General features: G+C 38.8%; 1 protein-coding gene across 3 annotated transcripts in view; it reads right to left on the bottom strand.

Annotated features, from left to right (window-relative positions):
• Window positions 1-26,744, bottom strand: part of LOC111562582 (protein diaphanous homolog 3-like) — a 164,353-nt gene that overhangs the window by 62,104 nt on the left and 75,505 nt on the right. For all 3 annotated transcript variants that reach the window (XM_055013596.1, XM_055013592.1, XM_055013590.1), the window contains 4 exons: window positions 24,690-24,819; window positions 18,097-18,221; window positions 14,067-14,231; window positions 6,010-6,145 (listed from right to left, as the gene is read on the bottom strand). In XM_055013596.1, the coding sequence (XP_054869571.1) occupies window positions 6,010-6,145; window positions 14,067-14,231; window positions 18,097-18,221; window positions 24,690-24,819 (556 nt within the window). The remainder of the gene's footprint in view (window positions 1-6,009; window positions 6,146-14,066; window positions 14,232-18,096; window positions 18,222-24,689; window positions 24,820-26,744) is intronic.

Genomic DNA, 26,744 nt, shown 5'->3' with positions numbered 1-26,744 from the left:
GAAGCCCAGTCTGTGGGAGGTAAACGTGATGGAGGAAAATGAGAGTGAAACCTCATATTTCAGGAATATATGGGGAGGTAAAGCTTAAACCAACCAAACGTAAGGCAGATACCGGTGGGAGGTAAAGAAGACGAAATGCATTTTGATCATTTCCTTCAAAAAAAACAAAAACCCCCCAAAAACCTCCCCCTTCCTTCCCCGTCTCTCATTGCCGTGCCCTTCAGCATAATGTGGATACACAGCCTCTCTGGGGCTTTTTAGAGAATTGATGGATAATCAGATGATTACACAGAAAATCTCTATTGAGGACAATCCTCCCTGACAAACAAAGAGAAAGCTCTTTAGTTAATAAATAGGCTGAGAGACAGACAGAGTGAGAGAGTGCGTGAGAGTGAGTGAGTAAATCCTGTCCTGGGTTGGCAGCACAATACCAAATCTCTATCACATATTCATTTCATCCAAGCAATCTGTGTGTATGTATGTATATGTGTGCACGTGCGCGTGTGTACATTGCCAGAAACATCACTTCTTAGAGATGTCACCGAGTTTGCCTTTAGCTTTATCTTAAATTGAGCATATCTAAATAAATTTCAAGCTCTAGGCATATTTGTTTAAGCCTTTCTGACAAAATTTGGCTGAAGTTTATTCTTATGATTTTCTTCTGAACTACTTTTCTGAAATAGAAAAGTTTGCAGTGAAACATTAGTCAACACACAAGCACAGGGGAAGGAACTCCAAGCTGTCAATCTGAGTGATTTACAAACTAAACATGCAAGAGTTATTAAAATTCACATAAGGACACAAAGTGCTCACTGCCAATAAAGAATATTGAAGTCCCTTTTATTGGTTTACAACACAGAAACCAAGTGGATGTAGTGCTATTATTCTCTCTGACAGTAATAAACAGAAAAACAATCATCACGCCAAAGTGGAAATAAACTGATTTCAATCAAGTATGAAAATGAAAAGTTGTGGTAGTAGACTCAGCGATTCTAGTTCCGAAGTCTTTGTGTCGAATTCATCCAGTGTCTTTCACAGTCGGTTAGCTGTTTGTTCTGATAAAAATGTGGTGCTGGGCCACAGCTCGGCCCTGGCTCTGTAAATAGGAAACAAAGTGGCTCGGACTGATCCGCACAGCATTATTCCAGTGTCCTGTGCATGTTCGCGATTGTGCATGTTTGTGCTTGTGCACAAGACAGGAAGAAAAGGGGGCAGAAGGAGTGAAAACAATAAACCTGGCACAGCCAACTATTTAAACATACTAAATAGTTAAATATCAGTTTTTCTCCGGATTACAGTTATCTACCTTTAACAGGGGATAGAACAATTATCAGCCTGGTCGATTATTGTGACCGATATTTGAAGTTTTTTTGATTATTGGTATTGGTAAATTATTGACAGATCAATAATAAATTAAATGCACTTCAGGTCTGATGCAGCCTCCTCTATCTGTCTGTCTGTTGTCACTGAACAATCAGAAATGTCTCTCAGGCAGAGACTGCAAAAACTGAACAGAAAAACAAGGTGTTGCCACAAACCAAGAAGCTAGCTACTCTCACAATGACAAAAGCTATGCTAACGGCTAGCAGCTAAGTTAGAAGAGAGACACAAATTACGCTGAAAGAGAGTCTGAAAAACTATACTGAATAATGCTTGTGGACCTTAGTGAGCAATAAAAGTGACAGAACAGTGAAAGATTAAGGAAATAGAGAAGAACAGAAGACAAACTGATCAATTTCAGTTGATCTCACATAAACAGAGGAAAGGGGCCTAATTTAATCACTCCCGTTACTATTTTAACTATTCAGTTATAGTCAACCTTTAAAATGAAGAAACCTAGTTACGAATGACAAGCTCTCTACTATCACATGCTGTTAAAACATAACATCTAATGTATATTGTACCTTTGAGTTTTTTGGATGGGTTATTATGATATGGACAAGAGCAGCTTTTCTTTCGCTCAGAACTGCTCAGGTCTCTGTTTAGTCGCATGGCATCTGAGTGAACAGCAATTTTTAAATTCTACCATCAGTTCTTTATCTGATTGTGGTCTGGATTCTAATTTGCCCACTCCACTTCATTAATATTCTCATTTTAAAGCCAGTCTCGCTGAAAGTTCAATTGTTTTCCAAGTTGTAGGTTTTCTTAAAGGTCCTATATTATACCCCATTTTAACAAGTTAATTGTATGTCCTTTAGAATGTGCATTTTAGGCTTCAGCTTAAAGCACTGCACAGATCGTTAATTCTACCTTGCTTGTAATAACCACGGGTTTAGTCCCGTTCCATACCGGCTGTTTCAGTGTAATAGCTTTAAATCCAACTTAATTGTGGCTAAAGGGCCACAGCCACACCTCTTTTCATCTACTCTATTCAATGAGTGGCAGAGAGGAGCCCAGAGAAGGGTAGGAGACAGCCATGCTTCACCCGTTATAATATCACAACAGGCTACAAACCTGAATAGCTCGCACAGTGACAAGCATTCTGATTGACAGAGGAAGGAAAGACACAAGGAGACCACTTGGGTTTTGTCTATTATGGCCCATTTAAAGATTATAGCATGGTTTTCCAATGATTTCTCTAATCTGCTGCAATCATTTTAGCCTCTACCTTCACAAGCTTTCTAATGACTTCTGCAGATAAAGATCCTCACAGCATGAATACACATCTAAGATGCTTTATGTAAAGGTTTGGTACCTTTCTATGCAAGTGAGGTGTGTGACTCATAAAAACACGCAGTTTAGTCAAATGACCAAATAGCACAATTTCATTCTCATCAGGCCATATTGTATCTCTCTCTCTCACACACAACCACAATTAAACTACATTTGACTGACAATGTATTTACAGAAGCACAAAATCAAAAACATAAAGACAGCATAAAGCAGATAATAATGACCATGAAAACCCTGGGACACATGGATGTTCAGTTATATTAGAAATACCCTAAAATATTAGCACAGAGCATCTTCTTCACACATGGTGTCTGGCAATAACTGCGAACACAGCTCCTCAGGTGTACATCTAGAGATCATTCACAACTGATTGATGGATATTATCAAACCTCCATGACATCATGAACCTAAGCCATACAACACTGGCCCATGTGTGGTAGCTTATTTTTCAGCTTTAACTTTGTTGTTGGTACTTGCAGATAACCAAAATATGAGATACAGTACAAACTGCTGGACTAGCAGACAGAAAATAATCTAGCCATGAGAATACTGCTCATTGATTTCAACTGGACGTGACCTTGTGTTTGGATGAGCCCAGCACTGTAAAATTTCAGGCAATCTGTGGAAAATGGTGACAACTGAAGGATGGCCAGACCAGAATAAAGGGAAAAGGGAATGGTTTGTGTTATGTTTTAGCCAAGGCAGGCCGTTGGTTTGGCTAGATAGTATGCGCACAGCAGTACTTTGGCCTGTATGGAGCACAGTGGTTCTGCTCTTGCACTCATCTAACATCTACAGGAGTGCTACAGTGGCTGGCATAGTCATGTTAGCTATAGATGCTGGTGCAGGGCTAGGAATGCCAAGCTCATCTGCTCTGCCAGCCTTGGCTTTGGCATTGGAAATGAGTCTGGAGGCTGCACTGTTGAACAAGTTTCTAGCATCAGCAGTGCTCCAAAGCAAAAAGGGAAAAGAAAAAAAAAAAAAAACAACTGGCATTTGGAATCATTCTCTGGCATACAGTAGATATTGCTGTCTTCAGAGCTATGTCTAAACCTGCTTGGTAAATACTTATCATTCCAGCTACACTACCTGGGAGGACCATAGCACACAGTTGTGTCCAAGAAAGAATATATTAGGTATATGTAGAAGTCTTCAAAAAAACAAACAAACAAAAAAAAAACTCAGGGATTGTGTTACTTTGGGTAATTTCTGTTTCAGTAACAGATTTGTGCGTTTGAAGGGTTATGAGCTCCCGAAACTTTTGCACAGTGGTTTGTATAAGTGACAATTTTTTGCTGAAGAAAATGATATTACAAATGCATGTCAATGTTTGACAGGACTTCAAGCTGGAGGACTTTTAAAAGTGGTGAACGAAAAATAATCCACGTTCACTTACTGCTGGAGAAGCTTCATTGCTCAGACCTACAGCCTCACCAGATTGGTCTCATTCATATCAATCACAGAGCTTCTGTGACACAGGCTGTTGCTGGTTCAAATGTGGGGAAAAATGTCTGCCAAATCCCAAGGCATTTGTGGGCTTCATATCAAGCCCCAAGAAAAAATTGATGATCGGTGAATTTAGTGGAATAGCCAAACAGTGTTACCTCACCTTTCGCATTCATCATGTGATGCAAATACGGCCCAAAAAACCTTTGACACACTCACTATCACTGAAAAAAAAAAACAAAAAAAAAAAACAGTAGCATCGCTACTGCTGCAAAATGATTGTTTTCATAATGAGAAAACCAAGAAGAGCCATATGATTATGATATGTACGCCTATGTACATGTGCAGGCAGTGAACAGGAAATGAGACGACTTGAATAGCAAGAGTATCGAGTTGCACATGCACAATTAATCAATAATGTGAAATGATTAAACTGCTTTGAACGCTGGCTACTCTACCGGACAAAACAATCAACCACTAGCCCGTAGTGACACTGTCATAACGCACTTCAGCCTACAAGGTTAGGCCACTAACCAGTAGGCATTAAGCATCACAGAAGGCTTACTCATGGTGGCACTTTACTAGCTAAACTCCCACAATGTTCTCTGCTTGTCAACACAGAAATGCTGGCAATCCTCGGGTTTTGAGAGAAAGAGGATCAAGCTGCTGGTGCAACCAGTTACTACTACTGCATATTTTCTGACAAGCATGTCCTTCATCCTGTTTTATCAGTTTATATTTTGCAATCAGTCAAATTATGAACTGGCAATTAATTGATTAATAATTAATCATTAACATCACTACATTTTCTTACACATTTTGTGATCATCTTGTTGGTAAATGTAACTATTTGCACAAATAGAATTGATATTTTTCTTTAATGAAATTACTCTGAACCTGCTGTATTTGGCTTTCATGACAGCTGAGTAGTCAGATCTTTTGTTTGTGAACTTGTCAATAACTTGTTCTAGTCAAGGTGCAATATTAAGAAATAATGTAAAGATATCTGGACCAGCTGTAATTGTGAACTTCATCAAATTATTATTGATTCAACCGCTACCTTTTACAAAATGTGGCATAATGCTCAAGGCACTCAGAATGTGCAGAAATTACTAAATGATTTATGGCAGCATTTATGTCCTTCAACCAGCTGTTCCAGGTTAAAAGGTCAGACACTGCTAAAATGTCTTGTACCAATACACTTAATCCTGTCAAATGTTGTTCTGGGCTGACCCTGTGCTCTGACCTTTCTAGAAGGGTTAAGTATGAGGTGAATTTCTCGAATTAATTCTTTGATCAATAATTAATCATAAGTCTGCACAATACAACAAGTCAAAAACTTTACCTTGGTGAACTCACCAATCAAGGGAATAATGGAAGGCAACGCAATGAGCAACATCACACAAGGTGTGTTACCATGTAGTGCATGCCTGGCATGATAATGCATGTGTTGTATTTCTGGGAAACAACATTTGATAAGTATTAGGTTAGAAATAACAAAAGACAAGATGGTATTTTATGGCAGGATTGATATGGACAGTGGAACTATTTAAAAACATTTTTGAGAATGTGCTTTAATATCACACAACGGATGACTTTGTATTTAGAGTATTTCCAACATTACTTAACTACTTCCATGACTCAGAATAAGAAGACGCCTTCTCTGAAGATCTGGGATGAAGTTTTTCAAGAGACAAATAAATTGTGAGAAAATGAGTGTCTCTTCTAATCCATTAAAATGGGATTTGTTTGTTTGGTTGATAAATGAGAGTCATTGTCTTTGAATGATCTCTTACACCATTTGACCTAAGATTGATTTAGCATACAGCTCTCTGTAAAGGGCTTATCTCTGCAAGAGTTGACAGGCAAAGCAAATTGAACAGTCTCTACCTGCATTGACTTCCAGCAACCTTCTCTTCTTCTGCTGTCTCTCCTTCTTTTCCCGCTCAGCCTTCTCTTTCGCTGCCCGTGCTCTCCTCTGTTTCTCCTCTGACTCCCTCTGCCTGAAGTTCTCCTTCAGTGCTTGCTGTAGGGAAGCAAGAGGAAAAAGTAAGAAAAAGACGGACAGAGAAAACATGACAGATTGCTAAATGGGTTTAATTACAGTAGTGCAGAGCCTGTCAAAGGCAGAGGCAGCTGTCAAACCCTACAGACATCTTTATTAGGCACCATTAAAGTCAGATGAAGTTTCTAAGGTGCATTGCCAGTCTGGTCTTCCAAGATAGAATATAATTTCACACCAAGTACTTCAGCCGTTAGAAATCCATAAGACCGATGGAATGATGATTTCACAACATGAAGAGAGGCTACTTTTATCACCAGCATTCGTTTTTTCTTCTCTACTGTTTTTCTTCCCGATTCATAGCCATATTTTGAAAGACTTTTTTAAAGTTCAGTTTCAATATTTTGCTTGTTTTCTTAATTTTTTCTCTTTTTTCAGAGCCCATAAACCCGTCACTGGCAGCATCACCTTACTGACAAGTTGGAAAACATTCCATTGTGACTAAAGTGCTACTATCACATAAACTGTGAAAATGTTGGAGGTATCTGGCCACTTTTTTCCGTTTGTGTATACAGTGTCTGTTAGGGTCAGGAAGACAGTTTCAGCATCACCTGGTGGCTAATGTGTGAACATCGTCAAGTCAGGTGAGAGCAGGTGAGTTAGATAGCATCACTAAATGATTTTAATTCAATTCAACTGGCTGTAGAGTAGTGCTGCTGTGAGGTTAGATGTTTGTCTACCACACTATTTGTACATCAACTGTAAAAAAATTAAGAATTGAAAAATAAAAACACCTACATTGAAAGAAATAGGGTTATTCCTTTAATTGATTTCTCTTTTTACTATTGAACTGTTCTAACTGTAATGCATAAAACTTGACAACATATTATAGTATTACCATAAAACTAATATTAAAATGAAATACTTGTCTTTTTACTGCAAAATGTAGTCTGAGTCAAAAAAAATGTTCCATGAAGAAGAGCAGCTTCATCTCCTTTAAAGGAAGGTTCACAATTGAAATTATTATGACCTTACTATGACCTACTTCAAAAGAAACAGCGGGACAGTGAACACAAGCTTTATTAGTGCAAGGATAATTTAAAAAAAAATTAAAAAAAATAAAAATATTTATGTTTAATAACTTCGGTCCCCTTTAAACCACAGGAACACAGCTTCAGTTTCTGGGCTATATAGTACTTCTTGCCCTCCAGAGAGTTCCCTGCACTTGTAGCAGTACATTCTGATATCTTAAGAAGTACTGCTGTAGAATTCGCAATATTAAATATCACTGTTCCTATTCACCCGTGTATAGATTTTTGCACAGAATTCATTGAGACCATAACCTGACACTGGCTGTCACTAAATATTGACATTTAAATAAACCGATGAAGCCAACTTCCAAACTTGTCATGTTATTACCTGCAACCTGTCTGTCTATAAAGAATAATTCCATAGACATAGTACATCCTATACATCACCCACAACGTGCACAGGCTCTTATAACCCTTGCTAATAAACTCCAACAATAGTGTCAATAGCTCAATAATGCCACAGCCAAGAGGCAGACTGCATATGATTTAATAGAGTGCTTGCATGATTGCCATCCTGATCAATAGCCAGTCACTTAAAGCAAAGGAGTCTGGGCTTTCATCAAACACCCAGCTCCTCCCCTTCAACTACCCTTCTCTTGTGTTATTCACACAGCTCAGTTTGACTGGCAGGTCAGTGGAAGAATAGTAATGCCGAATCGACATGAAAGGGCACGCGCAAAAACACACACACTAGGAGAACTGTGTTGTATATGGAGAACTACAGTGGCACACTAAAGAGGGGAGTCACTTATTGAGGCACACTGACAGCCTCTTATTATGCCTGCATACAAGTGACCATTGCTGGAAATTATTTAGTCAACTTGAATTCAAAACAGGCCAATGTAGTCCATTCAGCAAAAAGCCACTTGTGATAAAGAGAAATGGCAACTTCAGCCAAATGTGTAAATTGCTAATAGTAGGGGTGTAACATTATACAGTACGTACATTGTTCACGGCTTGAATCCTGTTTTCTAAGGCCAATTATGACTGCATATGTATAGACAGGTAACATTAAATGCTGTATGTCTCCATATTGTGTATTTTTTAAGGTTAATGTTTTTACGTATGTAAGAACTGACCACAAGGAAGTTGTGGTTGGTTATTAACCCAGCAAAAATATAAAAAAATATAAAATAAGTTTTCAGACCCATTCACTTAGTTCTTTGTTGTGGTAAATTTAATTCTAAATAGATAAAATTGCCCGTTTAGCCCACTAATCTACAACTAATAACCAATAATGACAAAGTGAAAGCATGTACTTGAAATTTTTGCAAATAACATTTTAAATGGAAATATAAAAGGTTCCCAAATTCACATTGTCAGAACAAAAACCAACCCATGAAGTCCATGGAATTTCTTTGTAGACCTCAGAACTGTGGCAAGTATAGATGAGGGCAACTACTATATATATATATATATATATATATAAAAACGATTTCTAAAGCTTGGAGTGTTCCCAGGAGCAATGTAGCCTCAATAATTACATAATCGATTTTATAATAAGTCTTCCTATAGTTTTCCCAAACATAAAACTGAGTAACTCGGTAGCGAAGGAGCTTGGTCAAGGAACCAACATTAACTAACAGAGCTTTAAAAGTCCAAGTCTCCATATGGGAAAATATGCTGGAAGGATCACCATCTCAGCCAAATTGTATATACAAGGCCTTTATGGTAGAGCAGCGAAAGGGGAGCTAGTCTTCTATTTGACAGCCAACTTGGAGTCTGGCAAATGGCATTCAAAGGACAAAAACCATGAAAAAATATATTCTCTGGTCTAGTGAGATAAATTTTAAAATCTTTGTACAGACGGCTAAACATTATGCCTGGTGAACACCAGTCACTACTTATCAGCTGGTTATTACTTTGATGTATGATGGTAGCAGCATCATGCCATGGGTTTGCTTCTCAGCAACAAAAACAGGCTGAAGGCTAAACAGAGAAATCTTTCAAGACAATTTGCTGCATTAAGTCCATATCCTGACCCCTTCACAATGACCCAAAGCATTCAGCCTAGACAAAGCTGACTGTCTTTGAGTAGCACAGTCAAAGCCTCGACTTAAGACCCATCCAAGATCCATGGAGACCCCTGAAGTAGGAAGTTCACAGATACTTTCTACCCAATCTGAGAGCTCGAGAGGATCTGGCAGGAAGAATAGGATAAACTGCCCAAAGCCAGGTGTGCAAAGCTTGTAGATCCTACCCAAAAAGACAGCTGTAATTTCTGCCAAACGGGGCTTCTACAAAGCACTGAATGGGTCAGAATACTTCTATAAATGATCAATTGGAAACTTTGAATTTGTAATTGATTTATTATTTCTAAAAACATGTTTTCACTTTTTTTATTCTAAGTTACTGGGGTCAGATTGGAAGTCTTTAACACAATTAAAAGTGCAAACGTGAAGATGCCTGAAAACTTTCTGAATCCACACTTAACTCGCTCACATAAAAAGACAATAGTAGCTAACTACACTGATGAGCACCACTCAGCAGGCTTATAGGAATTCAGGAGACGAGAGCATTGAAGAAAAGGAGAGGGGGAGGATGAATACAAAATGACTGAGGCTGAAGCTATTCAGAGCTCTCTTTTAAACTATTTTTAAATGAAACCAACTACTCCACAAAATTAACTTTGATTTGATGGAATGACTGTCGGTTGCTCATGGCAACCACTGATTCACAAATGACTCAATTCTTAATGGGCATCCAATCTGGTAATTATGGGCACAGGAAATGAGGAAAAAGAAAAGAAAAGAACAAGATTACCAACACAGAATACATTTTCAGGAGGGAACAATTAAGTGATCTCAGGTCACAAGTAGACAGCTATGATGGATGCCTAATTTCAACTTTGTCAAAACTCTGACACTCATTCTCCTCTTCACAATAAAGCAGCTTGCTCATTAAAAAGTCAAATTCAATTAGTAAAAGAGAAAGTAAACATATTAGTAATGAAACAGAGCTGCTGGCACCCTTAAACTATACAACTGCATTCATAGTCTAGTCAGTGGTAAAATCGTTGCCATTGACAATAGCTTCACAGGTTGGATTTTCAGTTACATTTAACTTATATTTTAAACGAAAACAAGTTGTAAAAAATGTAAAATTAGTTTGTTGTCAACTAAAGGGGACACCAGCAAGATACTTTACAAACTTAGAATTCAAATGAGATTTGGAAGAGACTATGAATGTCCGCAACACATCGCAATAACCTACACAATAGAGTTCAGTGTATTTAAACAAGTAAATGTTTATACAAAATTTTCTGGCAATCAACCAACCACAAATAAAAGCATATTATTTAAATATATAAAAACTACCGGAAAATTCAGAGGATCAGTCATCAGAATTCATCCTCTAGGGACCTAGATTATTTGTTGCAAAGTTCATTAAAATCCATCAAATAGTCGTGAGGATATTTAAACTTAAACCTTATCGAGGCGTTACAGGGGTCAGCAGAATTCATTCTCTTGGGACCATAAATGTGGGTAGAAAATTTCATTGCCATTCATCTATCAATGGTCAAAACTTAAAGGCAGATTGTTTCAGTCATATGACTATGCAGGTCCACCGAGGAAGTGTGCAGAATCAAACAGACGTCTTTTTTAAAACTGGACCCTTGTTTCCAGCAGTATTCGAAAACAATGATTAGTCAGTAACGGGTCAATACAGCAAGTGGGTTCGCTTAAGAGAAGATCACTCTAAATCATCACATGGCGCTGCAAGCCTGAAAAAAACGAGAGCCTTATGATTTTTGTCTTCCGACAAAACATTCATTTTTACTGTAATATTGAGATGAGGGAGAGAGTGGTCGAGAGCGAGACAGAGAGAGAGAACCAGCTCTCTGAGGAAATTGCCCTCCGCTCTCCTTCATCATTGCAGGTCTGCTTCGCCCTCCTCCTCTCCTGGATGTCCGCCATTAGACACGCTCAATTGGATTCCTGTCAGATGTGCGGCCTCGCCCTGGGTCTCCTTCCTACGGGTGACTGAGCATGCTGCATGTGTGTGTGCACATGAGTGTGTATGTCGATGTGTGTGGAAAAAAAACTAAGCAGCTTTTCCTATCAAAAAATTGCCAAGACAGAATGACATACGCACACAAACACACATGCACACGCACACACCTCATGTGAGCAGGATACGCACAGTTCAAGGCTCAGTTCGCCTCGGGCAGCGGTCTAGAGGCGGCACGCACCTATTAGCATGGGCCTTGGCACAACAGGGTAAATGCTGACACAGATTTGACCGAGAGGTTACGATGCTGAGATTTACTGTATGCCTTCGTTCATTGACCTAGCCTTGGCTTTTCCCAGGATATGTCTGTGTGATGTGCCCAATTGAACGAATTGCTGAGGGCGTAAGCTGGTTAAGCCTTGACCTATCACAGGGGAATAAATAGCTACCTTGGGAGTTTTGACCATATAAGGTCTATAGCCTTTACAACACTTGGCTTGTTCACCTTTCTGTGGCCAAGTCATTAACTGTTATGTTTGGCCAGAATATAAAAACTGCAAAATCTAAACCTGAACTAAAGAGAAAAAAAACAAAAGGGACTGGAGCTGAAATATGAAACATTTTCATTTCTTATTATTATTTGTCAATAATATTGCATGGAATGTACAATAAGGGTTTATATCGTTCACTCTGGGTCTGATTCATATCTGACCACAGGCAGTGGTGACTTGGGTAGAGGCTATTTAAGTGTGACAAGGATTACAGCACAGAGAAGTCTTGGGATCAATAGAATAGGTATAAAAAAAAAAAAATAAGAAAAGAGCAGCCAGACTAGAAGCAATGCACCTGGGAACGTTTTTTTCCCCAGACTGTTTTCTGGAGCCTGTGAAGACTGTGCAGAGACTCCAGTTACTTCAGTCACAGATGCCACATACAGCAGACAGCATAACGATGTGTTGCAACTGAGCGTTAGACTGTGAATTTGAACAAAAAAAAAAAGAGAGGAGTGCAAAACAGATGGCATCAAATACCTAGCTGAAATCTATTTAAAACTGTCTGAAAGCCTTTCTTTAGGCCTAATGTAGGATATAGAATGTTTGTGAACAGTAAGCAGGAATTTCTGTCTTTCAGGCAGACAGGCAGCAAGGAAAGAAGCAAGATCTCACATTCATTTACAAGATTGTATCGCAAAGAAATCACCCACACATTATCTTGTGAAAAGAAGCATTACATTGCAGGTGAGTTTTTTTTTTTTTGTTTGTTTTTTTTAAATGATCCCAAGCCGGGAATTTGATGGGATCAAAACTCTCAAAAAGCGCGTGGCTTTAGAGTACAAGAAAAAGTAAATTACAACAAATGACTAAGCAGGAAAAAAAGCAAAGAAGCATGAAATCCATTTATGTGTGTGTGATAGATGTTAAGTTGGGGGCAGGGCAAGAACTTTAGTAGGCTAATTAGCTACTATTATCTGTTGCGCCCAGTGGCCTGTGCCACTAATCCTGCTGATTAAACACAGTGGGTTTTCCACAGCTCGCAGTCGCACCAGACTGATAAGGCCACAGAGCTCAGTGATGACATAAATGTCTGGGTGGGACTGGACTACACAGGACTTGCACTGTTCTGCTTCACATTATACCACAGTCTACTAATGTGAAACTGACAAAAAAAAGAAGCACAGGTTCTATCTCAATACAGCCAATTAAATTAAAAGAGCAAACGTTTAAAAAGGATTCTAAACAATCACTATTTTTGAGATTGACTGCAACTTTTCTCAGACATTTTACTTTAGTTTTTTGGTATTCAAGATTAAATGCAATCTTGTCCGTGAAATATCTAAACACCTGCCTGCAACAAGCTTTCACTTCCACAAGGTTAGGTCTTTCACTGTAAAGGACAAGGCTGCAAGACAACCAAGTCCAACTTATTAAATAGTTTGATGCTGTTAGAAAAGACGACCAAGTCCAACTTATTAAATAGTTTGATGCTGTTAAAGGTCGGCTTTAGATGGTCATGTTTATAAAGTCAGAAGCAGTAAAGCAGAATTAACAATATTTTCCAATGTCTTTTTGAGATAATAGACAGTATACAAATACAATATACAAATACATCTAAAGCTCCAAGCAACTGCCTTCAACCCTCGGAACCCCAGAATCTGCCAGCAGGTTTAAAGGACATGTTGTCTTTACAAAACTGCTACAATTACACCATTTTTCAGAGCAAAAGAGAGTAAAAACATTGAGAATTGACACATTTTGAACCTTCAGTGACCTGCAGGCTGTGTTTGCATAGTGTAGATAGAAAAAAAATATGGAAACAAACTAAAATGTTAAAAATGCAGTAGCTATAGCATCTCAAGTAGCCGATTTTTTTACCCCTATATTTAAACCACCTGTGGCTGCATGTTATTTTTTAAATGAGATATGGCATTAGAACTTTGTTAAATTGTCCAGAACCCATTTTTGAGTTTCCTCTGCTTCAATCCATGGTTGTGTGCTGTTTTCATAGATGTGCAGGACCTTACATTGGTGTGAAAAATGAGCCCACAGTGACTAAATAAAACACCCAGAAATAGCATTATGAAACACCAGTCACTGTGATCTCTTCATTTAAAAGGCGTAGTTGCTTAATGCATCAAAGTTCCAAGATTCCAGCTGGTAAATTAACACATTTTTGAAAATTATAAAACATGATTAGGTTTACATCATTCTGCTCATGTCAAAATGTATTCCAATGTCTTCCTGTAATGTAAAAGTTCTGCCAGTAATACTGAGAACCGACAAATCAACATCAGTCACCCAGTTTCAATCAAGTGCTAACATTTACAGTAACATGTTAAATTCTTCATTTGCATGTGACAAACTTAGTGATTCTCTACAGTGCAATCTACCGTACAGTACACTCACCGTGAACATGGACCGGAAGTTGCTGAGATCAGTGAACAGCTCCTCCACAGAGGTCTTCTTAGGATCAACAGCAAAGTACTCCAGCACATTCTGATACAGCGTCTCCATATTGCTGTGCATGATTACCAGCTTCCCATACTGCTCCCGTGCGACTTTGCTGAAGCTGTGAGGGTGGTGGTCAAGGTCGACAATACATCCATCACACAATAAGTACCTATTAACCTCTGACGCGAGTCCTTCTTGAAAACTTGACAGCAAAAAAAAGGAGAGCATTCCCTCCTGTTTTCGTTAGGATCTGAAGCTGGAAATCAGTCAGTGGTAAACTGTGATGTTGGCATTAAGAGCTCTGATGCTGTCTGTCAGGTTAGCTAAAGTGTGTTAACCCCCCTGCAGCCTACAGCATCTGTGACACATGTCTAGCTGCTGGAAAAGAGTGTTAGTGAATCTGACATGCACAATATTAACTGCAAACACAAACAAAGAAAAGGTGATATTCTGCTCTGAAAACAACGCAAACAAATTTCACACAGCTGCTACGTTTTACCTGCGTTGAAAGTTCAGATTATTTTAATTTAAAACAAATCTGCCACTGTCATTTTGGAACTGAACCAATCAGATTTGGACTTACTGAAAAGTATTTCCCAGTTATGTAAACAGCAGATAACAACACATTTGCATGTAACTGTGCTCTCAGCGTTGGCTCTGTGCCAAATGCAGCAAAAAGCACTGGCTCAGTCTTCCTCTGCTTGAAATTTCTAGGCAACAGTATGTCCTTGCACCTCAAAATGCTCAAAGACCAGTGTCAAGTGCTGGCCCTCACAGAAATGGCTAAATCCTTCAGTAAACAGATCCGGCAAATATTGCAGATTGTACGACTGCATATACAGTCATCTGCATCAAGAATGACACATGTTGAAGACTAAAGAGCATTACAAGGTTCTCGTGGTTGAAGAAAAGCAAAGGGCAGCTCTGCTATGTCGGCCCTTTTGTGTGTCTGTGGACGAGGACAAATAGGGATTGGTGGTGTCAACATGTGCCGGAAAGGTGTCGGTGTCAGAGCAAAGTGTGGCGGAATGTGACAACACAGAAACACACCTTGCTAACCACCAGGGCAAACAGTACAGTCGAGCAAATCTGCTGTCAGTCACCACACACCCAATATTTCCTCAATGTGAAATATACAAAGAGTGAATTTGCTTCTGATCTTGGCTATTTTATTAGTTCTTGAGTTTTTATTATTCCATTTTCAAAGGTGTATCCTTGTCTGTCTTTTACACATGCTGACCTTGTTTAATAAAATTCAAAGCCTCTGTTGTATGAAAAAGTTGGAAACAATCTGAACCAATTTTTATTATATCTTTATATTAAATGTGAGGGTAATTTTCTGTGAAAAATAACAGAATATAATAAAATGATGCGTCCCTAATATAGACTGTGGTCCCTAACCATCAGTCTTGCTAATGGCTGAGGTACTCTCGTCTTATGGCAGATAAGAGGCAACAGTGACTGCGTGTGTGGCATCACACAAGAGTGTGGGCAGCCTCTCTGGCTCCTATTGTGCCCCTTCATTATAGCTCAATTGATAGACCTATTTGAGGTTTGGCCTCAGCTGAATCTGGCTGGGGACGGGACTACCTATTCACAGCTGGGTAAATGCTGTTCAATAGGCACTCCTCCCAGATTGACTTGTCAGTAATATCTTTCCAAGCCAGGAGCTGAGGGAAAGAAGCATGAGGAAAGTCTAAGCAGGTGACGGAAAGCAAGAGAGAGAGAGCGAGAGCGAGAAAAGAAAAAAAACTGAAAGCTGTGGTTGATAGTATCATGGGTTGTGAAATATCCCTCCTCTTGTTCCTCCTCTCCAGACTTCTTCCCTATTCCACAGAAAGCAATGGTCTGCTGTAGCTCATTCTCAAGAATTCTCTTACACCCCCTCTGTTCCATCATATTTCATTCTCCCTTTCTTCATTTGCTCATTCTTCGCCAGATTCTCCCCCTGTTCTAATCTGCTACCTTTACTAGCTTGGTGCAGATTCAGAAGTGCAACACTAGACCAATAACAGAGTAACAGTAACAGGGGCATGAAGTGAAAATGGAATTTTCAATGTCACCAACGTGACACTCCCCACTCCCAGCTTCTCATGTTTGGATGCTGCTCGTGGATTTCGCTGATCAAAATAATGACTGTCACCAGCAAACTTCATCAGCCGCAGGTGCAGCTGCCATGTATAAATTTTTAACACGATTGTATCATTTTTCAAGAGGCTTCTTCAGGAGAAGCAGTGAAACGTCTTCAACAATAAAACAGCGAATGCCCTTGCCTCTGACTTTGACCAAGTGCATTTAGACTTTCTCTGTCCTGGATGGCTATGAATCTACATAAATATAAGCTAATATTAATGTATTTTACTGAAGAAAAATGGTACATTTGCAAGTCACTTTGCAGAGCTTCATTATAAACACATGATTTAGCATATTTATAAATAGATTAGTAAAGGAATTGGGCTCAGAAGTTAGGAAGTTGGTTCACTTGTTGTTTTTGTGTTGTTTATTCAAAACTATTTGAGCAACAAAATGATAAATATGTTCTAGATTTTAAACTCTGGTATCACTTAAAACCCAAAAGATGAGGTTCACATATGGGTGGCTTTAGAATAAATGCAGCCTCTGAGCAGCTTAAAACACAAAATTTGGATAGTGCATTTGATATGGCACAGTTAAGCCCAGAAATGCTCATGTATGTCTAGCTGACTTTCTGGTTTTACTGGCTGCCTGTTGTAAAAATGAAAAATCTGACACTTAGCTGTTCACTTAAGTTGCTCACCTACATTATATTTCATAGAGTTTTTAATCAGTGCCAAGACATTTTGTGCGAGGCACCTGGAATTGAAAAGCAAAGCAGAAAAAAAGACAACGCTGTCAAATCCATTCTCAGTGAGCCTTTCTGTGTTGAACTCAAGTTCTCAGCTAACTACTACAGCACAAGCCATCAGTGCCCCAGCCCCTAGGCTATTGATCAAAACTACATGAAGGGAGCTAGGTACACGGTGTATTATTGAACACACACTTACGCACCTGGCCTGAGACATACCTGTCAACCTGATCCTCTAGAGCGACCTCAAAAGACATTAAATAATTTATACTGCTGTCAAACAAATATAGACAGCTGTCAGCAACAGACCAAGATATCCCAAATGGGCAGTGAAATAGTATAAAAGAAGTTGTGCATTTGTGTGCCTGTATTTTTTTGTTTTGTTTTGTTATTATTAAATGACAATTCGACAAAACCAAATTGCTCTTGTTCTGTCCTCAGCGATAAACAGTAATGACTGACACTGTGAGAGTAAAAAAGAATGACAGAAAGTCAAAGTCACCGTAATTCTCCCGCACAAACCCTTCCCTTCATTTTGAAGTTGCTCTCAGTCTTAAGTACCCTTCAAAAAAGAGCTGAGAGGTGTGCTGGTGCAATAACTTGACTATGGAATGGGATGCCAGTCATCACCTGTGCACAACTTTGACAGTAGGAAGGAAACCAAGGGTGACCAAGGGTGGGAAGACGACACATCCAAGTCTACCTTTTCTTTGGTGTTTAAACAGCATATTAAACGCTGTTTATTTTCTTGAGCGATACCAAACAGGTGAGTGAGGTTAATTCTTATGCACAAAAAAAAAGTCAGATTTGGAGGGAGAGAACGGAATCACATTTAAAGCTCTAAATTCTCAGTGCAAATATAGCATAAACAATCAGAGGAGGGGGGTATTGCAAAACTAATGCAAAATAGCACAACAGTTTAAATAAATAAAAGGTAAAGTACATTTGTGGAGGTGATTGACCAACAAAAGAGACACAGAAGTTCAGTTGGACTTGTTAAGGTAGAAAACCTGCTCTACTGCAAATGGAAAAAAAAAAGTCAGTATATAAATTCAGTTCAGTATTACTCTTCAAACTTTTGTTCTCTTTGATTCATTATAATCAACTCGCTGAATAATGCCCCGGAGCTGTGCAGCGTATGCATATATGTGTAAAGGATATAGCCATTTTGGTGAAAAACATGTCGTTGGGGTCATCGGGGGAGGAGAAAGTCTCCAGGTCTCTCTCCAGCTGCAGCAGCTGCCTCTCCATCTGCCTGAGGCTCTTTTCCAGATTCTCTGCAGACACTGAAACACACCCACATATATTCAGGCACGCATACATTCCTAAAAGCACATAGAAACACATCCACATCCTAAGTAAATGTGAAGAAAACAAACAAAGAGAGGACGACTCAACTACAGGTATAATCAAATGCATTATTATTTTGAGGCTGTGAAAGAATCAGAGAAAAAACAACACGCAAAAATAAATAAATAAACAGAGAAAAATGAAAGAGAAGTCAGCTCAATTGCAAAGCACGCTTATTAAGGGTTTAGACTGTGCCAGAAACGCCATGGGAATAAACAATGACTGAGAAAATATAAATATCAAGTCAAAGTATGTTCAGTACATAGCTTTTCATTATTCTGTTTGCCTTATGCTCCTGTGTAGGCTGCACCAATGAAATTAATATAAAAATACAATGCCCTTACTGTCACACAGGGTGGTGAAAGCAAATGATCGCTCTGTTTTCTCATTTATTTACACTGAATGTGCGGCTTCGCAGTAACAAACAGAGCAACAGACACAAACAGAAATCGAAGCCTCAAGGTATGAAGATTGCTGTGGAAGTCAAAATCTTTCTCCTTCTTTCATCCTTTGACTGTAGTTTTATCAACAGGTGCCTGGAACATGCAAATGGCAGAGCAGGGGAATACCAAGCCTAACTTTCTGTTAGGTTGGTCATGGCTGACACTTTAAGCTAGTCACTGAATATAGCATATGGCTTAAATTACCCCGATTAGACCCTACTTGACAAAAAGGCATAAGCTGCTTAATTTTAAGTAGTTTCAAATTTCCCCTTGATCCTAATACACGCTTTACGAAAAGAAAAGAGAGAGAGAGAGAGAAAGAACTTCAATGTAGCTAAGCTTCTCAGTGAATTTATAGCATAAACCCCATTTACTGACGGGAACATACTGTCTTGGACATACTGTCTTAAGAGACACACACGCATACTCCACTCAGACATCTTAATATTCTAAAAAGTCTGCAGTAGCCGAAGTGGTACAATTTCTCTCTAAATTTGAAATTTGCCTTTCACTGCAGTTAAAAGTGAGAAAAAAAAAAAAACAAGCTTTCAGCTGGTTGAAAGGAAAAAAGGCAGGTGGCACCTTCCATTCTATTGTCACTTTTGTTTGTAAAAAAAAAAAATAAACAAAAACACAAAAAAGACTGCTGCAACAAAGATCAGAAAAAGAAAAACACCACATAAGACTTGATAGATTACAAATACTGTATATGTACTTGACAAATTATTATCACATGAATTGTACTAATTGCATGTTTTTCTTGGTCCTCAATGCACTATTTTGACTTTTTTTTTTCGCAATTTTTGTTCCTTTTCCTTGCTGTGTGCTCCCCGACCACAGACACTAACAGTCAGTCAAAGGCATTAAAAATGTCATTACACAGCGTACCTTTTAAAGTCTTGTCAAGGGGTACATTGTGACCAACGATGACTAAATCGGAACTACTGCTCTACAATGATTGGCTGTTATTTTGATTTTTGGTAGGAAATCACCTTGCCAATATGGACAATAAACATAACCAACAGAAAGCAGAAAGCTGTCGAAGGAAATGTTCATGTTTTCATCCAGAAGAGGTGATATGGGGAAAAATCTTCCTAATACATTTCTTTCTTCTTTTCTTGTCAGGAACAATAGAAGCAATTGGGAAGAGAAATGACAAGAGCTCACAGTTAAGCCATTCATTTATTGTTACATAAATTCTGACACAGTTGTGACAAATGTAAAAAAACAAAAAACATAGGCCCAATGTTGCCATCAGAAATAAACAATTCTGTTAACATTTTTTAAAATTAATATTAGTAAATAAACATTTCAAGGATCAGTTTTAAAGCAAACTATGGGCTTTACTGAATATACTGATAATAGGTGCTGCTAATTTACTTTATTTTACTTTACTAAAATCTGTTTTACCTTTCAAATATCTCATATTGTACCTGTGAAAATTAGCTAATTATTAAGAATGAATTGTCCTTGTGTGCTAAACACTTGGTTCTGATCATGTTTTAAACAAATATAAAAAAAAAAACTAAAGAAAAATATATATTCTGACTCACATAAAAACTAAGTTAGAAAATTGCTTACATCTTATTCTGTGACGCAAACTTAAAGTTAGAAAGGAAATGCAATGAATGAACTGTTGGAAGTTGAAATTCTAAAGTGTAAAACACACTAATGTTTAATTTATGGTGCATTTAGCCAATTTAATCTTTTTACAAGAATATATTTTAAAAATGTTAACTTAGTGGGAGAAAGTGTCTTCTACCTCTGAGTTTTTATAACAGAAATTCTTTGGATTCTGTCAATGCCTATAAAACTGTAAATCTTCATAATGAATAATTTGTAAATACAAATAATGCATTAGTTGCCAGATTAGTAATCATAAAACAATAATAAAATAGCCCAAACTTATATCCAAATATCTAAATCTGACTCTTTACCTGCTGTGTCATTTCAATTTCAGTCTTTCTCTTTTTCCCTTAAAGCCCTCTGCATTACCAAGCAAGTAATATCAGCTCAATAAGGTGTGGGCAGCCTGCAGAGGAGGCCAGACCAGCAGTCTGTTAATAGAAATAATTAAAGCCCAGTGATGGTGCAGTGACTGAGAAAAGAGCAAGGGAGGACAACACACACAGTAGCACAGTGAGGGATCCCCTTTTTTCTTAGCTTCGCAAGCCAATCCTTGAGCTTTTGTCATGAGATTCCCTCACACGGAAGGCATATGCTTCAACAGAAAAAAAAAAAAGCACAATATTGCTTGGAATTTTGACCAGCAGCTGATATATTTTGCTAAACACAGAGAAACGTATTTGGAAACAGATGATCCCGATGCTCTATATAAGCACGGCAGCTATATACGACTTAGGAATTATGAAATAATTGCTCAGGGGTACAGTGACAAGCAGAGATAAAATATAAAAGGGTGTTTCCTTGTTTTCCTTGTTCTCTCTGGTCACCCTGTTCTTGCTTTCTCTTTCTGTGCGTTAAAGCATGAGTGATTTTTATGAGCAGCGGATGCCTCTGTGGTCCTGAGGGGTTGCAGACAGATATAGGGTGTTTTAGAAGAATAATAATTGAAATATTTGTAGAGGTCAAATCCCTCATTGACATCCTTTTATTACTCTGCCAACCTGCTGTGCAATAAATGAGACTGAACGTAGCACACAACCATGCCTACTCACAAACAGCGATGCTACACACAGACCTCCACAACAGATCATCCTTTGACGTATGGAAATCTGAAGAGTGAAGAAATGCAGATAGGCCTTATGAGGCCAAAGCCTGACAGACAAGTGTGACTAGACCACTGGTTCTTGAGGCTGTCAAAAGGAGACCTGTAGGAAATCCTAGCGCACGCATTCAACATGCCGAGCACCTGCAGCACTACATTTCATAAGAGCTTGACAGTCAGTGAATTGCAGTGCAGAGTGCTCATTCTATATACTTTCAACCAGAGGCTCATCGCTCAGACCGCATGTGGCAAAAACTACAAAACAAAGCTTGAACCATACAGAGAGCCATCTCAATGTAGCTGAACACTTACATTACTCCTTAATGACTGCTCAAGGCCACAAGCCTTGAAAAGGAGCTGAACCAGAACAGCCTTTCCATCTTTCCTGCATAATAACATTTATGCAGGAATGTCAGTTTAGCATTGCGCGCAGCAAGCAAGCGGCGTTTCTGCTGCCGACAGATGGTATTATAAGTTACAAGCTGAAGTAGCCTCGTTGAGCACATTAATATGTCTCTGTATTCTGTTCTGTATCTGAACATAAAAATCAGCTCCAAGTACCACTCAACAAACCACCCTAATTGCCCCAACCTGCTATCTGTCTATTACACCTGTGTGTGTGTTTTTCTAACAAGGGACAAAAGAGACAGGAAAAGGGCCAGAGAGCAAGAAAGACACACCGACACAGACTTTACATACAGACAGATAAATAGCTACATGGAAAATGACAGAGAGAGAAGTAGCAGAGAAAGAGAGCTTCTCAAAGTCAGGAGAAATAATGATTGTGGAGCTGAAAAGAAGAGCGAGGGGGCAAAAATAAGAAGACAGACACAAAAGGAACCCCCTGAACTAAAGTACAGTTTGGCTGCCATGAGAAACAGCATTGGCAGAGGGGGGTGGGGTTGGAGGGCTGCGAGGGCTGTGTTAGACGCAGTCAAAAGACACCGGCTTTTACAACAGAAACGCAAATCATTACTGCTACCTCTACCCAACCTTGTTTTCATGCTCTTTGGTTAGTGTCTATGAATGCAATGCAGCCTTTTAGTGTGTCTACAGGTCTCTGAAATGACTGTCAGACTAATGAAAAAGAAGCCACTCAACAGCTTGGTTCACAAAGAAATTGGATTTGTGTGTCTTAATACCAGATATGGAGAGATAGACAGTGTATGCATCTTATAATGGAGAAACACAGAGGAAAAAAAAGTGCTAGAGAGGAAGAGCACTACTACTCTATATAGATGCAAATATACTCAGCTTGAGGTCTCTGAAGTAAGGAGGTGGACAAAGCCTAAAGAAAGATCCAAGGATTGCGCTTTCCATTGATCTCACCCTTGTACTTATGAGCCTTGGCCAAGGGCTTGCGGACATGCAGCACAGTTGGGAAAAATGAAACACTCGACAGGAGCATCGTTATCTACAGATTATCAAAGTACGGAGGAAAAAAAAAAAGGGCTGGAGGAGTCCTTATGACGGCAAGAGTCCAAACAATAATAACACTCCTTCCTGCTGGGAACAGAGCAATGGATAAAATTGTCTTTGGAGCAGGGGGAAACACGCTGTGAAAGTTCAACTTCATGCACGCAAACATAAACTGTGCACAGACTGCGGCTCACTGCTTCTGTCTGAGAGGTGTCCGAGTCTGCTCTGACCACCCAGCCTGGCCCTGCTCGCCTCTGACCTTTCCAATACTCTGGATGCACTGGCTAAACTCATAGCACTGTGAGAGCATATGTGTGTAGCCATATCAGTGTGCATACCTGTGCAAAAAAAAAAAAAAAAAAAAAAAAAAAAAGCATAAAACTACAACAACTGCCAATTTGTGTGAACACCAACACAGTTTCTTAAAATACAATCAAACAAACTAATGTTCTTCATCTCAATTGCTGACATGACCTGAAGCATTTGCTGGAAAAATAAACCTTTAACTTGTAAATGTGCAACAGCAAAAGATTAATGTTTGTATCAAACAGCAGTGCAAATGAACTGAGTTGCAGCACAGATCAAACACGAGAACAATAAAATACAATGTATGTTTATAGAATCAACAAGCATCTAATCCCACAATAATCCCTAGAGAGTTACAAAAGTAGAAAGGTAAAAGTAAAGCTCAGAGTAAACAAAGGCATGCAGAGAAAGGATGCCCCATTTCTGTCTCGGTAGGCGGTTCTGTTTGTGCCTTCGACTTGCTGCTGCTAAATACACAGCAAAAACAAACAAGTATGAACTACAACATTTTAGATGTATTTATATTACCAAAATATAATGCAATATGATATAATGTCACACTTCTGCTGACTGAATCTTGTTTTCATGCTGGACGTAGCCCACTGTGATGGACATTATCACTTCCTCTGCTCTTTTACTAACCTGATTACTTTGCATAAGCTTTGTTTAGTGTGCTTGCTGATGGATCTCAGTGGATAAACACAGCTGATATGAAATTAGGCTATGTTAAATGCAATAAGATTCATGATATCAGTAGTCTGTATAGTCAGACAACACACATATCTCATTATGTTTTCATTAGGCACAGCACTCCCATTATTTAAAACTACTGTTGTCCACACCATCTATGTCAGGCGATGGCACCTAATGGCCACCATCAACCATGAGGCCAGACCAGTCTTTCTAAATTTCTAAAATATTATTCAGTTTTCAGATTTAATAATGCCCACAGTTTCCTAAACAACACACTGTGCAGATGATAACATAAAAGGCTTTTCTCATTTAATTCAAAGCTAAAGAGGTTGGCTCAGACAGGATTTTTCACACAGAGCTGCAAAACAGAGACCAAAAAAAGGAACAAAAAAAAAAACAAAGTTTCCTTTTTGCATGGCTTTTGCTTGCTAAAAAAATCTTAACTATTTGATTACTAATACCTCCCATTTGTAAGACCAACTGACAAAGCCCTGCTAGTAATCACCAGGGAAGTTGAGTTCAGGAGTGTATGAAATTTTATCTTGGGAGAGCTAAAGAACTTAAGTTGACACCAGCAGGCGACCAAAATAACAGCAATAATCACACTGTGCTATCACCTCAGAGAAAGTGGGAGGTAAACTGCAGTGTTAAAATTATCAAGTAGCACCGTGAGTAGTGATCCTTGCATGAGTTTGAATGTGCAGGTAAACAGCGATGGCTGTTGTTTTCCCTTCGGGTGGCAAATCTGTTCAAGACAGTATATGCGTGTGTGTGTGTGTGTGTGTGGCGAATGGTTCGTATGGGTTGTAACGTACCTCTGCTAGCTCGATCCACATGTTCCAGGTCATCAACAAACTTGATCACATCTGGAAATTCCTCCTCACATGCTTGTGCCAAGAAGTGGAGTAACGTGGTCTTTTGGTCCGCTGACTTAGTGTCCTTTAGCTGTAGTGAAATACATACACACAAATACATACAGTTATACACAAAGACCTATGGTAGTGAGCATTTAGAACACAGAAAAGATATATTTGCCCATGTGTTTTGATGGTCAAGGATCATAATAAAAATACCATTAGCAACAACGAAGGCTGAATTAAGATAGATTATTTTAGTTGCTTCATCATAAAAAAAATGAATAAATAAACAGTCATTTTCCGGTCAGGAACCTTGCAGAAATGTCGACTACCAAATAAACTGTTTGGACCTTAGCAACCGGAGAGCATTGCGGTCAGCTGTTCCACAGGCAAATCAGTCTATCCTTGAACTCTTACGTTGTGGCAGCATGAAATGCTGCCAGAGGCATTGCAAATGCAAAGAAGCCTCTTTAAAGTGCACAATTCTGTGCCAATGTGGAGGAGACTGTTGAGGAGACAATACATTCAACTACAGCAACAAAATAATTACATGCGTTTCTGAAAACAATATGAAATATGTATTTTTGTTTATACTTCCCAATGCATCTTTTTCACTGAGCAGACATCTGACCTCACTGTCATACTGCCAGCTTGTTGTGCTGCTGGACTTTTTGTTTGCAGTTCTCATACAAACTCCTATATAATAAGTTGTTTTTAGGTTAGACAATGAAACAAATATGAAACATGGGTCAGTACGACTATTTGTTAACTAGCTCTAACTTCCATGTCATTTTCAAGCTGCTGACAACAGATTTGTTGTGTTCCAAACTATATTTACAACTAAATCAATCACCAAGAGAAAAAAAGTCAGATGCAACAAAATGGGGGCATCCCACTCCAAAAGACTGTGCCCACGCAAAAGATTTGTGCCGTAACTGTGAACAAAAAGTCAGGCAGCACAACCAGAGAGCTGGCAGTGTAACGGCAAAGCAGACAGCGAGGGTAAAAGTCTGATGTGTGAGAAGGCAGTGGAGAGAACCATAAACAAAAGAACATACCAACACAAATTTACACAGATACACATTTGCTTGTTAGAAAGTTCTAAGTTTTACTTTTGTGATGACATGTTGTTTGAGTGAGTTGTATTCAGAATATTTGTTTGAAATTTACAAAGTTCTGCATGGTTATATGGACACAAATCTGATCCCATGTGGTATCATATTTTGCACCATGTGACAGTTCAGACTTTCCTTGTTACTAAGTTAGATGCTTTATTAATAATGTTGTGTAGTACAGTTCTTGGAGTAAGATGAAGAAATTAGATTTTTGATAAAATATCAGGGATGCTTTTTTTAAACTCAGGTGACTAGATTATCTGATTGACAGCAGCTGGTTGGCAGGTAAACCACAATAAATTAAATAATCTTGCACCACAGCCTACATGTCAAGGGCAGATGGCACGATACGGTTTTGAATAGCGAGGAACATACCAGCCATCTAACTAGACCAAAAAAATATTTTCAAGTGTGTTCACATGCTGTTAAATGTACTGCAGCTGAGTAGCTAATTACCTATCTAACCTGCAAACTGATGTTGGCAGTGCACTTTCCCCTAATGAATGTTTCTGAAGTTGCTGCTTCCACAAGCTAAGGTGCAGGACAAGACATGTTGCAGTTAGTTAGGGAGTTCAGAAGGAGACTTTAGTGGGAAAGCTAATGTGAGTCGGTCTGTTGTCTGGCTCAGTGCGGCTGTCCGTTTTCTCTATGACAGAAGTTACTAAATTATGCAAGATTTTGTGGCTATATCTGAAACAAGGTCTCCATTTACGTAGACTTTTGATGCATATGAATGCTGGATTGGTATCCTATTGAATTTTGCCATACTATGGGGACAGACAGTCTCATGACACCAAATACATACACTGCCCGGCCAAAAAAAAAAAAAAAAAGTCGCACACTCGTAATATTTTGTTGGACTGCCTTTAGCTTTGAGTATGGCACTCATTTATTGTGT

The sequence above is a fragment of the Amphiprion ocellaris genome, chromosome 1 (assembly GCF_022539595.1).
Source record: "Amphiprion ocellaris isolate individual 3 ecotype Okinawa chromosome 1, ASM2253959v1, whole genome shotgun sequence".
Classification (NCBI taxonomy): Eukaryota; Metazoa; Chordata; class Actinopteri; family Pomacentridae; genus Amphiprion; species Amphiprion ocellaris.
The sequence above is the reverse complement of the archived record's forward strand: the minus strand, read 5'-3'. Positions and strand labels throughout refer to the sequence as shown.